The sequence below is a fragment of the Juglans regia genome, chromosome 8 (genome assembly GCF_001411555.2).
Source record: "Juglans regia cultivar Chandler chromosome 8, Walnut 2.0, whole genome shotgun sequence".
Taxonomy (NCBI): Eukaryota; Viridiplantae; Streptophyta; class Magnoliopsida; order Fagales; family Juglandaceae; genus Juglans; species Juglans regia.
Genome location: NC_049908.1, coordinates 17903989 through 17922228, shown reverse-complemented (window position 1 = coordinate 17922228; position 18240 = coordinate 17903989). Strand labels below are relative to the sequence as shown.

The 18240-nt window shown below is 35.2% G+C and overlaps 3 protein-coding genes across 3 annotated transcripts; 2 read left to right on the top strand and 1 right to left on the bottom strand.

Annotated features, from left to right (window-relative positions):
- Positions 1-210: 210 nt before the first annotated feature.
- LOC108987211 lies at positions 211-615 on the top strand. The gene has a single exon (XM_018960087.1). It carries the CDS (start codon positions 211-213, stop codon positions 613-615), a length of 405 nt encoding a protein of 134 aa, XP_018815632.1.
- A 10445-nt stretch (positions 616-11060) lies between these two features.
- On the top strand, positions 11061-14958 carry LOC108987228 (acyl carrier protein 2, mitochondrial-like). The gene is made up of 2 exons (XM_018960111.2): positions 11061-11386; positions 14499-14958. Exons 1-2 carry the CDS (start codon positions 11171-11173, stop codon positions 14673-14675), a joined length of 393 nt encoding a protein of 130 aa, XP_018815656.1. The 5' UTR covers positions 11061-11170; the 3' UTR covers positions 14676-14958.
- A 1625-nt stretch (positions 14959-16583) lies between these two features.
- Positions 16584-17989, bottom strand: LOC108987210 (transcription termination factor MTERF6, chloroplastic/mitochondrial-like). Its single transcript, XM_018960086.2, has one exon. The coding sequence runs from the start codon at positions 17843-17845 to the stop codon at positions 16685-16687; it is 1161 nt and encodes a 386-aa protein (XP_018815631.1). The 5' UTR covers positions 17846-17989; the 3' UTR covers positions 16584-16684.
- Positions 17990-18240: the final 251 nt, after the last annotated feature.

Genomic DNA, 18240 nt, shown 5'->3' with positions numbered 1-18240 from the left:
AAGCACTTTACAATAGGAAGTGTAGATCTCCTTTGTCTTGGGACGAGATAGGGGAAAGACATATTTTGGGTCCATAAATCATACAGATGATAACAGAGAAGATAGAGACCATTCGAGCCAGAATGAGAGCAGTTCAGGAGCTATGCAGATAACCATCGTCGCTATTTAGAGTTTGAAGTCGAGAATAAGGTCTTCTTGAGGATTGCACCGATGAGAAGGGTCATGAGGTTTGGAAAGAAGGGCAAGTTGAGCCCTAGATATGTCGGACCCTTTGAGATTCTTGATCGGATTGGCCCAGTAGCTTATAGGGTAGCCGTACCACCAGCACTCTTAGGGGTACACAACGTATTTCATATATCTATGCTGAGGAAGTATATACCCAACCCCACCCACATTATCGACTACGAGCCTCTTCAACTTCAGAAAAATCTGACTTATACAGAAGAGCCGATGCAGATTGTAGAGACAAAAGAACAGGTGTTACGGAATCGGACTATCCTATTGGTTAAAGTGGTATGGAATAATCATGCTATCAGTGAAGCCTCTTGGGAATTAGAAGAGGAAATGCCAGTCAAGTACCCACAGTTGTTCGACAATGATCTTGATAACTTGTGACAAATTTTGAGGACATATTTTTTTATGAGGGGGGAGGATGTAATACTCGGGCCCCAGACCCTGGCCCACAAAAAAGAAATTTTCAGCTTCTGAAGACCCAGTGGATGGCGTCGTTTAGGTGAGTTTTTATTTTCCTTTTAGTTCTTCTCCTTCCCAAATCCCTTCCCCCGCGCCCACTTTTCTCTCTATCAGTTTCTTCAAAACTGATTTTCACTCCAACCCAATCTCCATCCTCCCAAGTCTCCGCACGACTTTATTTTTTTTCTCTTTCTTTTTTCTTTTTTCTTTCCCTCCCGTTGCACAAATTCTGTTCGCCACTTTATTTTTCTTTCTAGGTCTTTGTTCTTTTGCGGTTTGCATTCGGCCTTCACAGCTCCTCTTCGTAGAGCATTCCATCACCTCCTAGCTGTGCACCTCCTCCATCAAGGGCCATAACTTTTTTTTTTTTTTGTGTTCCACATAGGTAAGTTTTTCCCCTCTACCTTTTATTCCTACGTTCTCTCTCATTCTCTGTTTCCATTTCTTACCCACACACACACTCAAGCTCTCATGAACTCTTTGTATTTTTTGTTTCTTACCCAGTCGCACACACACTTTAACCACATACTCATTTTATTTTCATAGAGTAATTCCCTCTATCGAGCAGTGCCCCTTGTGTTTGTTAGTTTTTGTCAAAGAACCCAATGCCGGTAAGCCCACGTTTCTCTCTTCTTCTCTTTTATTCATCGCTTAGTAAAAGAGAGATTTTATGTGATTTTAAGTTTAGTTATTTTAATTATTTATGTTAAAGTGTGGTGATTTGGGTTGCTGTATGGCGAATGGAAGTTATTGATGGCTGCTCGGGGTGGTTTATTGACTGTGTGTGCAATGTGTGTTTGAGCTGGTTGTGTTGGGTGTGCTATGAGTAGTGTAGATACCCAAGATTTGAAATGTTGGATGATTAAAAATATATGATGGTTGTGCTGAAGTTTTATATTGAAGGTTGGAGTTGACGTGGTTGTTTGTATTATGTTTTAAACACAGGAGTTGTTGTTGTTGGTTTTAGAGATGTTTTTTATTGTTGGTTTGGCATTCATAAGGGGTAGCTGTATGGGTTGAGTTTGGCTGTTGTGTGGAGATGTTAGTGGCTGTGTTGGGGTTTAAATGCTAATTGTAACAGCCCACAAGAAATTCACTGGTGAAATTTCTATTGACTTTAGGAATCTCGTGAAAACTCCATGAGTTTTTACAAATTGACCAATCGCATAAGGTTTAGTCTGTCAACATAGTCAGTATTATCACTCACTATGGTGTTAGAAATATGAGTTTTATTTATTTGAGATAGTTAGAAGTGTCAGAATGCGTTATGCTCTATGACATTAGACTCAGTTGATTATTTAGAATTTTATAACACAATAAATTTATTTTCATATTTTTGGACGAAATGCTTATTTGAAACTATGAAATTATTTTTAGGGGCACTTCGAGGTTGAATTTCGATAAACGATTTTCACTGTTGGTTAATATGAATATTTATAAATTTTTAATGCGAAGTTTATGATTCACTTTTTCAGAGTGAATAGTAACCTCAGTAAACGGACCTAGTGCAATGTTTTCAAAATTACAGTGTAGAATGTCCAAATTAGGTTAGAGAAGTTTTATTTGGACACTTGGCAAGATCATAGCCAAACATAGTGAATGATATTAGACACTTGGCACAAAAATGAACCATTAGATAGATTGATGAAGGAAATCAAGGTGTGAGATCATGCCACCTAAGCAAACTTTATTTCATCTGATCAACCAAATTGTGCCAGACCAAAGAGGTTTTCAATCCTAGTAAAACCCTAAATGGTGGGAATCCAATTGAAAGCCCAAAAGTATGGCTGAAATCGGAACCCTAAACGATTTCCCCAAACCCTAAAGTTGGCCTTCAAACCCTTTCTAATCTGATTTATAGTATTATGTTTAATCACTTGATTAAATCACTTTCACATGCTATTAATCCTTCAAATTTGTGTTAGAATATCATTATCCAACCTTGTTAACCTTGAAAAATTGATTGGGCCAAGTGATATTGGATTTGGGCTTGATAGCAACCCAAACCCTTTTTAAACCCCAAAATTTAGGCCCATTCGGTTTAGGCCCATTAAAGCCCACGAAATTGGTCACCATAGGATTGCCATTTGGATATGTTTTGGACTTCACTTGGCTGGCCAGATCTTTACAAAGAATGGCCTAGAAGGTTCTAAAAGTACAAAGCTAAAGGGCCACCTCACTCTTTTACTCTTACACTCCACCTTGAGAAAAGATCTTGAGCTGATTTTTATGAGAAGAAAAGGGCAACACTCAAGCTTCCTTTCCGCCCTGTCACTTTCCATAACTTGTGTAAAAGGCTCTCCAGTCCACTTCCCACGAAAAGCAACTCTCATTTACACTTTTTCCTTTATAGAACACAAGACACCTCAAGCTTCCTTTCAGTCCTATCACTTTCCATAACTTGTGTAAGAGGCTCTCCAATCCGCTTTCCACGAAAACCAACTCTCCTTTACACTTTTCCTTTATAGAACACAAGACACTCTCGGGCAGTTTTTATTACCTCTTTTGTACGCCTGTTTCGAAGATTTTGTAAGTATTTTCTCGCAAAGTTTCCTTCATGAATGTTGATCATTTTGGAGTATAGTTTACGTGGATACCTTATTTATTCCATTTGGAGATCATTTGATTGGTAAAAAGGTTTTTAGACACCAGAAAGGTCATTCTTGGCGATAAACTGAAGAGTGTGTTATATTTTAGAGTTTTTGACCAAGCTAATGAATAGATCTTGGTCCAAAATTTTTATGGAGTACTGTTAACATGTGTATATGATTATTGGTTGAAGATTTGTTGTATGATTAAAAATTTTGGTCAAATATTTTCTTGGATCTAGAAACTTAGAAACTGAAAGAGGAAAAACAGTTTCTGTTGTGAGACAATTTAAATCTTTTATGGTTTAATCTTATTCCAATGGCTTTGATATTTTTATTGGAGGATCTTAAACCTCTTATATACATGTTAGAATGTTATTTTGAAGATATTTGATGTTAGTTTCAAAGATATGAAATTTTATGTAAGGAGATATTCGGTTAGGCCAAAGTGATGATGTTCTTGGGTAAATTTATGTTTTGGTTGATGTTTAACCATGTGATCTTGAGTTTGATGCTTGGATCGGTTTTAGGACACCTTTTTAAACCATGTGATGTTTTATTTTGAAGATCACATCTTTATACGTCATGGATCAAGAGGTTGATCAAAACAAGTTAGAAACAAAAATCTGTTTTGAACTTAGAAGAAAAACCAAAAAGTTCAAGTATGGTTTTAGTGATTTTGATGACTTTGTTCATGATTCAAAACATGATTATTCTTAGGAATATGTTATGACTTTATTGAAAGAAAAATTTTGGTTGAATTATGAGTGTTGAAATTTGTAAGAATTACAACAAAAATCAAAGGAAATAGCCTTTGTAAGTTTCAGCCCTATAGAGTTTTAATGGTTGTATTTAGTTTTAAATTTTTCTGAATTGATATTTGAGTTTAGGACAAAATTTACATAAGGTATGTAAATTTTGGTGATTTTTGGAGTTAGGATACAAAATTTTTAAGTTAGGGATAAAATGGTCATTTTCCTACATGTAGAGGGTAAAATGGTAATTTTACTCTAAGTTGATATTTTTCCATATTCCTAATTGTTAGTGATTAAGTTCTAAGTTTTAGAAATCACTATTTTCAGTTTCTCGTGATCACACATGAGTTTTGTCTATAAGCGCGAAAATCGAGGTAAGTTAGTTTTTAACTTACTATCAATTTAATGTGTATGAGTGGTAAGTAAGGAATCTAAAGTATATGTATGCATGTTATCATATGTGCCACATCAAGTCATTACATATTTATCTGTTACACATAATTTATTCTGTCACAAATTATTCATTTGTTACACAAGATAGTTTGTCACATATTACTATACATTGCAAGTATGTCATGTTAAGTTAAGTATGCCATCTGTTACATGTATTGCATGTCACGTAATATTTATTGTCACATGCTATGTCATGTTATGGAATGTTGTCTGTTATATGTTATGTCATGTTACTGAATATTGTCTGTTACATATATGTCATGTTATGAAATGTTGTCTGTTATATTTATGTTTCAAAGTATGTCATGTCTGTCGTCTTACGTTCATGTAACGTTATGCTACGTCAGGACTTCTGTCTTTTATATCACGTTCATGTCACGTCACGTTACGAAATGTCATGTCTGCTAGTTAAGTTATTCATGTTAATCACGACCCTAACCGCTAGGATGAGGTAATATCCTAGTAGAATTCATTTGTTCACGCTGGAATGTCTAAATAGGTGTGAAATTCCCTGGGTTGACAAAGTACAGTCAACAGGTTGCGAATGGGGCCTAACTAGCTGGTCACTGGAGCGCACCAGACACTAACGCCGATGGAGCCACATATTATGTTACGTGTGTCCACAGCAAGTGTGACACAAACAAATAAGTCATGGGGCCACAACAACTGTGGAGCATGTAGTATGGGGTCACAACAAGTGTGGAGCATACACTACGTGAGACATAGCAATTGTGACACGTAGAATACGTGGGGCCACAACAACTGTGGAGTACGTATTAACGCACTCACAACTGGTATAGACACCTGTGTTATGATGCGGTAATCGGCAGGAACACACGGCTCAAGGGGACCCGTGTAACACCCATATAGTCACTTTATTAATTAAGTCCGTTGAATAAGATTCCAAGTTCATGTATTTCATGTTCAAGTCATGTTTCACGTTATGTTATGTTCAAGTTTACGTTCATGTCAATCATGGTGACCCCATGAGATAAGAATACGCAATCATGGTAACCCCATGAGATAAGAACACGCAATCATGGTAACCCCATGAGATAAGACTACCTAATCATGGTGACCCCATGAGACAAGAATATGTTTCAAGTTCATGTTATGTCACGTTCACGTTATCGTTATGTTCCAAGTTCACATTTATGTTATGTCATGCTCAGATTCATGTTATGTTCAAGTTCATGTTCAAATTATGCACGTTCACGTTCATGTTATGTTTCAAGGTCACACTCATGCTATGTTTCAAATCCATGTTATGTTTCAAGTTCACGTTCATGCTAAGTTTTAGTTTCAGTTTAAGTTATGCCAGTTATGTTATGTTGTATGTCAAGTTATGCTACGATTACTTATGATTTGATTATGCATTCATGCTTTTACTGTTATGCATGCACCATTAACCTATGTGAAGGTTTTTTGTTAACTTACTGAAATTTGTAATCAAATTTCACTGTGATAGTCCTAACTATCATTCTCCCCGAATGGTAGATCTTGTTACAAGATCTGAAGGAGAATCGAGAATCGACCAACTGGAAACGATCGACTAAGCGATGGTACGACGTAGATGGTAGTACAGTAGTTACCTCATTACTACTTGTATTTATGGAGTTCAATCTCCAGCACTCTTTTGATCACAATCATATGGACTATTGTTATGATCTTAGTTGTTTAGCATGTCATTATGTATGAAGTATATTTTAAGTATTTGAGATATTTCAATTTGGTGCATAGTATTACTAAAGACAAAAAAATTTTCCACTACGAATATTGTATAATGTTAGATGCATGTTAGGAATATCGCATCTTATATGTCATGAACGGGGGCATGTAACCTTGTGTTGTATGTCTCGACGCTTCAAATATCCGTCTGATCCCAAGCAGAATTTGAGAGCGTCACACTAATGGTTTGAGGATGGGGTTGTTCGGGTTTAATTTTATGATAGACGTTGAGTTAAAAAGGGGATGTTTTGGATTGTTACTCAATAAATAGTAGTTTACTGGTTTGATTTATTAAATGTTGGGTATATGTTTTGTTTAGGTGGTATTACTGCTAGAGTTCCGACTCAAGATGTAGATAATACACGGAAGTCAGGTAAGCAGAGTTTCTATACTAGCTTTGCACAAAAGAAATAAAATGAGGTTGACTTTGAAAATTATTCATGTTTATCTTTGAAAAGAAATTCAAAAAACGACCTCAGATGTTTGTTCTGTATATGCATATATCCTATATAAGAGAAAATATATTTGTCATGAGTGTTGTAGACATGAGCTAATTTTAATATTCTATTTCTGAACAATGAAAAAGAGCGAATATGAGATCACAAAAGTTTTGCTTTGATTAAATGAAAAAGTTTTGTGTCTATTATGCTTGGATATGTGAAAAGTGTTCAGTATTCATTTTTGATATGATGTGTCATATGAAAATCTTAGCATGAACTTCTGATTCTGTATTTGACTATGATCTGGTTCCGATGATGCTTTGTTCTGTTTCTATTAAGGTCAGTCACGGGTATAATGATGGTTTATAACCCTACCACGGGGTGAAACATGGTATATAGTTCAGCCACGGGTATAATGATGATTTATAACCCTATTACGAGGGTGAAATATGATATACGGCCCAGCCATAGGTATAATGGTGGTTTATAACCCAACCATGAGGGTCAAACATGGTATTTGTCCGGATGTGATACTTTAAAATGCTACGAAGATGAGGTTTTAGTTTGCGATATGCCAATGGATATTTTTGAAATAAGAAAGTTTTTTTGTATGAAAGTTTCGCTCTGACTTTTTGATAATGTGTTTTAGTTTATGCATTTCTGAAAGTAAATATGTAGTTTCTGTTTTCTGAAAGTAAATATTTTGTTATGCATACTGAACTTTATAAATGCTTATATTTACATACTAGTATATATTCTCTACTTATTGAATTGTTGATAACTCACCCCTTAATCTTCATAATATTTTTCAGATGATATTGATGGTTCTGTTGAGGATCAGTATTAGAGTTTGTGAATAAGATTAGCTATGGATAGTTATTGGGTACCTTGTGGTACTAGTGCTGTTGGTGGATTTATTTATTTAGTAGGTTGATTTCAATATGTTTAGACGGTTTATGAAGACTTAGGTCAATTCTATTTTTATTCTATTTTGTTAATTGAGACATGAAGAGAAGTTGATATTTTATTTCGGTTGTTGTATTGAGGATCTGATATGTGAGTACATGTGGTTTATTAATTTGAAGTATGTACGTTTGATTTGAAGTTTTGGAAGTATATATTATTGAATTTGGAAATATATTAGTATTGTTGGAGTTGATTATCAGGTATTAGGAGTTAACTCCCTGGACCTCCGGGGTCGAGGCATTACAAACAATCCCTAATGAATCAAACAATTACTAAAATATATGGAAAGTGGTCCCCAAATGTGATGTAGTGGGTGGGCATGAATAATTGAGTACTGGGTTGGGGAAATATGTTTGGGAAAATGAAGATCTTGAAAATATGTTGGTGTTGGGAAAGCACTTGCTAGTTTTCATTGTGGTCCTCACAATTGATTGCTCTGAACTCCATTAGAAGCTGTCTAAGACTCTAAATACTTTTTAATGCACCCTTGATCGATTTAGAATTTTAGACGCCTGAAATGTTGCCTCATAGTTAAAATTAATTGGTGTTAGGAAAGATATACTCAAATTTTTTATGGTATTTGATTATGACTCGCCTGAATACCCATAATCCGGGAAAATCAATAATATCAAAAGTTAATTTCGGAAACTTAGCATGCTTATAGTTTTAAACACAAAAAATATAAAAGATATATTCATTGTTGGTTTTTTTTTTTTTATCATTATGTAAGAGTATATAAATGTCTAGTTGTCAATTAAATAGTGCTACATATACGACACTTACTCCTACTAGATCAGAGGATCCAGCATGGGCCCATGCATGCATAGTGCCTGGGGAAAGAAATACTACTCAATGTGTCTATTGTAGGAAAACAATTAGAGGTGGTGGAGTCACAAGGTTGAAGTATCATCTAGGTGAGATTTCAAATAATGTAGAAACATATAAAAAGGTTCCTGATGATATAAAATGGCAAATGAAAGAGTTGGTCAATGAAATGAAAAAAATCAAAGAGAAGAAAAGAAAAATAAACTTAGATATTGGAAGCCCCGTAGATTTACCATATGATGATGTTGATGTTAATGTCCATGATGATGACAAGGGACGCATTCATGGTTCAAAAGGGAAGGGGAAGGATAAAGTAGGTGGAAAGTCAATAATAATATTTAATAGATTTTTCGTTCCAAGAATAACTCCTGGGTCTCAACCTTCTATTAAGAGTACTATGTGTTCAAAGGAGATGATTGACAAAACAAAGATGGCTATAATAAATTGGTGGTATGATGCTAATTTACCTTTCAATGCATCTCATTCCAAGTTTTATCACCCTGCTATAGATACCATAGCTGCCATCGGGCTAGGATTCAAGGGTCATTCTTTACATGAGTTGAGAGGAAATCTGTTGAAGAATTCTGTGACTGAGGTTCAGAATTATCTCTTAGATATTAAAACATGTTGGGGGAGAGTGGTTGTTCACTAATGGCAGATGGTTCGACAAACCAGAGGCAACAACCAAAAATTAACTTTTTAGTTTATTGCCCAAAAGGTACAATGTTTTTGAAGTCTATTGATATATCAGGTCTTAGAAAAGATTCTGAAACATTATTTAATATTTTTGATGAAGTTGCTCAAGAAGTTGGGGTTGAGAATATTGTGCAATTCATAACAGACAATGATGCAAGTTATAAGGCTGTAAGAAAAAAGTTACAGTAGAAGTATGGCTCTTTCTTTTGGTTCCCTTGTGCAGCTCATTGTCTAGATTTGATGTTAAAGAATTTTTGTGATCCAGGTATTTTCCTATTATTGATGAAACTATAAAGAAGGCAAGGAAGATAACAAAATTCATTTATAACCATGCTTGGGTTTTGGCTTTGATGAGAAAAAACTTCACCAAAAGTCATGATTTATGTCACCCTGTATTCACAAGATTTGTTACAAATTTTTTTAGTATCCAATGCTTACTTTTGTTCAAGAAAGAGTTTAGACAAATACTTACTTGTGATAAGTGGGTTATATCAAGTTATTCTAAAAGCAACATAAGGAAGGAGATAGCCGGGATTGTTCTAGAAAATAGAGAGTTTTGGGCTTAATGTTAGTTTATTGTAAAAATCAGCGAACCTTTGGTTCGAGTACTACGACTTGTCGATGGGAAAGAGAAGCCTGCAATGGATTACTTGTATAATGCAATGGACAAAACCAAAGAGAATATAAAAGCAAGATTGAAGAACAAAGTTACTGTATATATGCCATTCATCAAGATCATTGATGCTAAGTGGGATAAGCAGTTTCATAGTCCATTACATGCGGTAAGTTGTTTTCTTAACCATGAAATTTACTTTAACCATTATTTTAAAAATAAAAATGATATTTCAAGAAGGTTTATGAATTGCATTATAAAGTTAGAACTTGATTCTGATAAGCAAGACGAGATCATTCAACAACTTGAATTGTATAAGAATGCAAATGGTGATTTTGGACAATTTTAATTCTTTTATTTAGTTTAAGTAATAATTTATAATTGCACTTCTGATATAGTTGCATGGTGGACTAATTTTGAAAATGAGGTTCCAACTCTTCAGAAGTTTGTAGTTCGCATACTAAGTCAATATTGTAGTGTAACTGGTTGTGAAAGAAATTGGAACACATTTGAGTTTATTCAATCGAAGAAGAGGAATAGATTAGAGCATAAACGTTTGAATGATCTAGTATTTGTTCGTTATAACTTGAAGCTGCGTGAGAAGTAAAATTTTTTTAAAATAATGTTTTTTACTATTGAAAAATATGTAATATTTTCACTTACATGTGACTTTTATTTTGGTAGAAACATAAAAAGGGGAAGAGATGCTCTGAATCCAATCAACCTTGAGATATTGACTTGATGAAGGAATTGGTAGGTGAAGAATAAGAGCTTATTGATGGAGAAGACTTGGATTGAGGAAATATTGAAGAGCCATTAATCTCACTAAATTTGAAAGGCGGTGATAATGTTGGTCTTGATGTTGATGATAATGGTGGTGACATTCAACAAAATATTTTGAGTAACATTTCGAATATTAATTCTTATTGTCTTATTGATAAAGATGAATGATTATTTCTTTTAACAATTGGATTGAGAATTTATGATATTTTATTGAGTTTAATAAATGTGTGTTTAAGACTTGTATTGACTATTGAAAAGTATTATTAAGTTTATCAAGTATGTATACTTTTAAGATTTGTATTGATTTTATTTTAAGATATAGTTATTATATATATAATTTATTTATATAACATCTATTCCAAAACGGTAGATCAAAATGTATCCGTTTTAGTGCATTAACTGGAACGAATTTTAAAATTTTGGTCGACAGTCCCGTGGGCGGTCTGATTTGGGCCGAATGTGTGCTAACCCCGTCATTGCCTTTGAAAGGCCCAAACAAATGACGCCGCACTTGCAGTCCGTCATTTCTCATGTGCCTCACGCTTTTTCCTCACCGCTTTCAGCTCTGTGTTTGTGTGAGTGAGAGAGAGAGCGAGCCAGAGCTGAAAAGGTTTGCCAAAAGAGCTTCCAATGGCGGCGGCGGCGGCGGCAAGGAGCGGTTTGCTAAAGCACCTGAGAGTACGCGTTCAGGCCGTGCCCCGAAACCCTAGTTACACGCTCTCCTTCAGCGTGATACGACACCGTTTCTTCTCGGAAGAGGTTAGGGGCTCCTTCCTCGACAAATCTGAGGTCGCAGATCGGGTCATCTCCGTCGTCAAGAACTTTCAGAAAGTCGATCCTTCCAAGGTATTATCCCTTACTTCCAAGTATTTTGATTTGTTGCTACTACGGTATAATGCGTTACTTCCTGGATAAACTAGGATGTAACGATTTGTTGCTTCCAATTTTTTGAGTCGTTACTTCCAAGGTAAGAATTACTACATACAAGTTAAACCCAATTTATTTGTTTATTTATCAAGATCAAGAAAACCTGACTTGCCGTAGGCTTTTTGGGTTTTTGAGACTAAGACTCCGTTTAGATGTTTAGATGAAATGAGTTGAGAAATTTATTAATAGTAGTGAAATAATTTGTTAATAATAACGAAATAGTTGTTAAGATGTTTTATGAGATTTTGAAAATGAATAAGAAAAAATTGAAATATTGTTAGAATATATTTTGTCTAAGAATTTAAAAAAGTTAAATTATTTTTTGTGTTTTGTTTAAAAGTTTGAGAAAGTTGTAATGATTAAGTAGTGATTAGATGAAAAAGTTGTGGATTTGAAATTGAAAAGTTTCTGTATGTGATGCTTGGATGTTGAGATGAGATAGGATGAGATGAGACCATCTTGCAATCCAAACGGGACCTAAAGATATGAGGCAAGTTGTGAATGTTTCATTTTATTACTTAAGATGTATAAAATTTTCCAAGATAAGGCCTAGATTTTGTTTTACCTATGTTTGGTTGTTGAGAATAATGAAGAAAAGCCCATGAGAATAATTTTTAATAATTGGTTGTTATTTTCAATTCAAGAAGTGTTTTATTCTTCATAGGTCATTCGAGTTGCATATCGGTTAGAAGAAAAAAAAATATATTGGTGAAAAAAATAAAATTGGATCTTACAAAAGTTTCGCTCGTCTGATGTTTTTAATTAATAATATAAATTTATTTAATGAGCAAAAAAAAAAAAAAAACACTGTCCAAGCACACTGGGAATATTAATCAGATCCAGCTAACTAGAAAAAGTGAATTTATCAAGAAAATTTTGGAAACTAAAGCTAAAGAAAAATTAGTAGGCTGCCATCCAATGGTAAAGCATGTAAGAAAAGAACGCATTGCGTTCCTCCATTGTCATTTCTCTGTCTTCAAAGCTCCAACCAATTGGAATCATTCTCTACATAAGCCAACTGTGATTGGTCTCAAGTTTATCTGTCCAGCATGCTAGTAAATTTGCCACTCATATGGGCATCACCCAATCAAGCCCAAAGAGACCCAAAACTACTTGCTTCAAAGTGCTAGCTATCTCTCACTGGCAGTACAAAGTGATTCATAGATATCCCATCCCATCCTACTATGCTTATTTTCCATGTTAGGTCTTTGTCTTTTATGTCATAATAGTTTTGGCAAAAGTACACTTAAGCGTAAAAGTGAAAAGTGCCAAGTTTGAAAAGCTCAATACCAATAGCAAAGTACATTTGGACACTTTTGATCTTAAAGCTCAAAATGCACACTTTTGTAGATTTTTTGGAATAAATATATAAATCTCATTTTTAACTATTACTTTTTCTTTGGACCATTAATTTAAATGAAGTAGATAAGAAAGATAAGGGTTACAAATCTTATGATGACAATGATAATGGTTCTATGAAAGTGGTGGCGATTGTTTGAGCAGCACTAGATTAGGAGGAGAAGATAGGATTCAATGGAGCATATCAAAGAGAGGAATGTTACAATTGAAGTCCTTTTATAATGCTTTAGAGCTGCACTCAAGAAGATCCTTATGTAGGACAACCTTAGAAAGTGGCAAGCCATGATGGTAGAATGGTGTTGCATATGTAAGAGGAATGGGGAATCAAGGGATCATTTGATAACACATTGTGACGTAGCTAGCACGTTATGGCAAACTTTTTCTAGCTTTCCAAGTTTTTTGAATTGATGTTGTCCTTTTTATTCTGAATTATGGTTCTCTTGTATACTAATTAAATATAGATGGCTAATTTGGGTGGTGCCTAGAAAGGTGGTAGATCTTTTATCATGTTGAGAGTGTGGTTTGAGAGCTAGCATAGTGAGACCTTGAAGAACATGATCCCGATTTGCTTGATGTGTCATATATGGAGCGATGTGGTATATATGGAGGGAGATAAGCAACCACAAATTTGATGACACCACAAGGAGCACTGAAGATCTCAAGGCTCACTCTTTCAGCTCTCTAAACCATTTAAGCTTATTTATGTACTCTAGCCTCCCATAACAGTATTTTTATGCTATTTTCTTTTTCTCTCATTGGATGTTTTGTTGATTGAGCCTCTTTTTCATTGATTGATCATCAATAGAACTCATAAAGATGATTATTATAATTTTTTTATTGGCACCGGGTATTAGTAACAAAGTTTAGACTAATTCCGGCGGTGCACAGGCCCTTGACAAGGAGTTTTCCACAAGTGTATCTTGGGTAATTTAAGTAGAAATTCCCCCAGTTCAATGGCCCCTTGAAATTGTTTGCACTCAAGGGTTCAAATCTTAGACTTGGAGGGAGCATACCACCAAGACCAAGACCAAGACCAAGACTCTTACTACTTGAGCCAACTATTAGGGGTTAAAGATGATTAAATAATTCAATGGTATTGTATGTGCAATCAGAGTAGAGAAAGCATTGATCATCTCCTACTTCACCGTGAGGTGGCTAGGGAGTTATGGGTATCGGTGTTGTCTTTGTTATTTTTTAGGTTTGAGTGGGTTATTCCCCAACCCTTTGGGAATTGGGAGAGTGTTGGTAAAAGTGAGCTTTAAGTGCAAAGCGCTAAGGCCAAAGAGTTTCGCTTACCAAAAGCGAAGAGCACTTCTGGAAATGTTTTAAAAAAATTAAAAATTATCATATAGCACCTGGAAAAGTGTATGGTAATTGAGGAAATCCTTTATAGTATAACTTGTAAAAAACAAATGCAGTTTGTGGATTTGGTGTTTAATAAAATGGTTTTAAAGCTTTTTTTTTATTATGCAAAAACTGAAGGTGGTGTTTGTGTTTGGTAAGAGAAAATTGTTTTTTTTTTTTTTTCTCTCTCGTTATCAAGAACACAAAACTATTCTTGAGATGGGTTGCTAAATCTGTTTTACTTGTTTGTTTGTTTTTAATATGTTAAGACTTGATGTCATTGAGTTTATTCTGCTGCTTGATTTTATAGTTTTTCCTTATTTGACAGGTCACACCAAATGCCAATTTTCAGAATGATCTCGGGTTAGATAGTTTAGATGCAGTGGAGATCGTGATGGCACTTGAAGAAGAGTTTGGATTTGAGATCCCAGATAATGAAGCGGACAAGATTAACTCCATCAATCTTGCTGTTGAATTCATTGCTTCCCACCCTCAAGCAAAGTAGAGGGAGACTCTGAATTCTCCACATAATTTCATATGCTTGATGTGAGGAATTACCTTTTTTGAAATGCTACTCGGTTTTATAGCTCTTTTGAACCAACCCTGTTTAAGGGGTATTCTTTAGGCATGTGACAACTTCAATCTTGTTGAAATAAATGTGATGTAGTTAACTGTTTGTTTTGAAATTCCAAGGGCTTGGAAATTGTTATGTATCTGAAATGCCTCTTGCATGCATTTACATTTACCTCCATAGAAGATTTAATGCTATTGAGGTACTGTATTCGGAAGGTAATATTCTTATGGACAGATATGATATTAAGGAACACATTGTGCAGTTTTTTGACAATCTACTTATAGAGCAATTCCCTTGGAGGCCTAAGGTTATCGTGTGCTGATTGGTTAGAGAGAGAGGATGTTTGAAGAGGAAGAGGTGTATAATGTGTTGAAAGGTATGGAAGGTGATAAAGGTCTAATGATTTTTCAATGGCTTTTTTTTCAAGTCTGTTGGGACATTATTAAGGAGAATGTTATGAAGGTGTTTTTGTTGAATTTCACTCACATATGAAATTTGAGAAAAATCATGTGAAGAAGGCTAAGTTGGTGGAGGTGAAAGATTTTCGCCCCATTAGTCTCGTGAGTCTCGTGAGTGGAGTCTACAAGATTATATCCAAAGTTCTTGCCAATCGTACAATCGTATGAGCACAATCATGTATTTTATTATTTTGAAGCCACAAAATACTTTCGTTAAGGAGAGACAGATTCTGGACTCGATACTTATTACAAATAAATGTTTGGATAGTAGAATTAAATCCGACATCTTAGGTATCTTTGGGGAGAGGTCGTGCAATTGGATGAAGCATTGCATCAATACCACTAGATTCTCAGTGCTGGTCAATGACAGTCTTGAGGGTTTTTTCAACAGCTCTCATGGTTTGAGACAAAGAAATCATTTATCTCATTTTCTCTTTGTTTTAATAATGGATGTTTTGAATAGAATGTTGAAGGCATCGGTGAATGAATCTTTCTTGTCTAGCTTTTCAGTGGGCGGTACATCATTTGGAAGCGTCAATGTATCTCATTTTCTCTTCGTTGACAATATTGTAATTTTTTGTGAGCCGGATCCTAACCATATTCGATCATTGGGAGCTCTCTTACTTTGTTTTGAAGCTGTTTCCGACCTTAAGGTGAATTTATCTAAGTTTGAATTGGTACCAGTTGGCTTGGTTAATTCTATTGGAGACTTGGCTAACAACTTCGGTTGTAAGGTTTGTTCTTTGCCTTTGAAGTACCTTGGTCTTCCATTGGAGCCCTTATAAATCCAAGTCAATATGGGATGGTGTTATCAAAAAAATTGAGAATAGATTAGTTAGTTGGAAAATGATGTATCTTTTCAAAGGGAATAGAATCACTCTTATTAAGAGGACGATATCTAATCTCTCTACGTACTTTCTTTCTTTATTCTTTATTCTTTATTCTTTATTCCTCTTCGTGTGACTAATAAAATGGTAAAGATCTTCCGTGTCTTTTTGTGGGGTGGACATGGAGATGAGAAAAAGTTCAATTCAGACAAGATTTGTTCCCCCTATTCTTGTGGTGGTTTGGAGATAAAGAAAGTTGAGTATTTTCAATAAGATTTTACTTGGGAAATGCCTTTGGCGGTACCATAAAAAAAAGTGATGCTTTATGAAGGACCATGGTTGGTGCTAAACTTGGGAGCACTTAGGGCAACTGGATATCTAATGAAGTGTGTGGTTCGTATGTTGGTGTGGGGTTTATTTATATATATATATATATAAATTGAAGTGGCAAAACTTCCACAGGTTATTCGCATTTAGCAAAAGTTCCCAATGAAACTAGTAGCGGATGTATGCCAGCATATAAAGAAAGAATTAATCACAAAGCACAGCTTTAAGAGCAACAAATCAAAGTGGATTGAGTAAATTCAACAAGGTGTCATTATGATGAAGCCATCTACAATTATTTCAACCCATTATCTGCCTTGTACGCCCTCTATTATGTTTTCATCTCCAAAGATCTGATGTCCACTTTGAATAGCTTCAAGAGTTCAGAAGCTTCCTCCTTGTGAGGCATGACAAACTTCCTCAGAAACGTCTCATCAGGGCATTCAAACAATGAAGACATGCTAATATCCTTCTTCACCAAACCTTTGGCGAACAAAACTTGAACAACCAAACCCCTAGGAATCAATCGTTTTTCCAAGCTAAGAGAAACAAGTGACGGGCGTTTGAAAACAACCGAAGGCTCCAAACTCATCTTGTTGACAAAAAAATCCATTACCCCCATAATCTTATCTTTAGAAGCCATCATGTACCATGGATGTCTTTTAAATGCCACAAAAACCTCATCCTCAGACCAACCCCATTTCTTGTAAACATCAACCTTGCTTTCCCATGTCGATTTGCTCAATCCACATAAAGCACATACCGCAAGAGAAAATTTCAACCTCAAAGGATTGAATCCTATTTCATTTACTTCCTCTATAATCTCTCTAAACCGAACTGGATTGACCATGAGAGATCTAGGCTGGTATTTAAGTAGAGTAAGAATATGACACTCAGGCACTCCGTTCTCTCTCAGTGTATTGATATTAGGCGCCACATGAGTTTCAAGATCAAATACAAGCAGACCCGGAAATCGTTTTATTGCTTGAACGGTCTTGTCCTCAGACTGAAGCAAATCTTTAAAGAAATCGAAGGACGGGATAATTTGTTTTTCTAAGCTTCTTTTAAGAAGATCAGGGCACCTAGATAACATTTTGGCAAGGTCACGTCTTGAAATGCCTTTAGAGGCAAGGAATTCAATTTTGGGAAAAATGGTTTTATTAGTATCAGACAAAAGCACCGTGGGGAATCTTCTGACAAGGTTCGAGATCTGGGTTTCAGAGAATGCAAGGCTCTTGAAAAAGTTAATCACGGAGTCTGCTTTCTCTGGGGTTTCGAAGCTAACATATCTGGAAGCTGATACAGCAACTTCTGGGGACAATCCAAGTGCGTTTATGAGGTATGAGACTGCGAAAGGTTGTTGATCGGGAGTGCTTGAGATGTATTTCAAAGATAAAGATGGGGGCTGCAGAAAACCCAGTTTGTGTATTGGTAGGGGAGTTGCATTAACGTATCTCCCATTTCGTATGGTTTTGCAGAGAAAATAAAACATGGGTTTTGAAATTCAAGTTGCGAGAAAAGAAACTCACCTATTCTTCAGAGGCGAATATCTTCTTTGGCTGAGCGAAAGCAAAATTTTCAATCTTCACCAGTGGAACTGAGTCTGAAGTATGGTGTGAGTGTTTGGAAACTTATTAGGAATGGCTGAGAGGATTTTTCTGTAATTTCATATTTATGGTGGGCGAGGCACAGCGGTCAGATTTTGGTTTGATGTCTGGTGGTTGTTCCGCATATGCATATGCAAAATTCTATTAGTATAATATGACTTTAAATTTTTTTATATTAGATTATATATTTTTATATTTTTACATAGTTATAAATAGTATCTATATAAATTTAAAGATTCAATATTTACTCTTTAAATGTTATTTTACTAATTATTTCTCT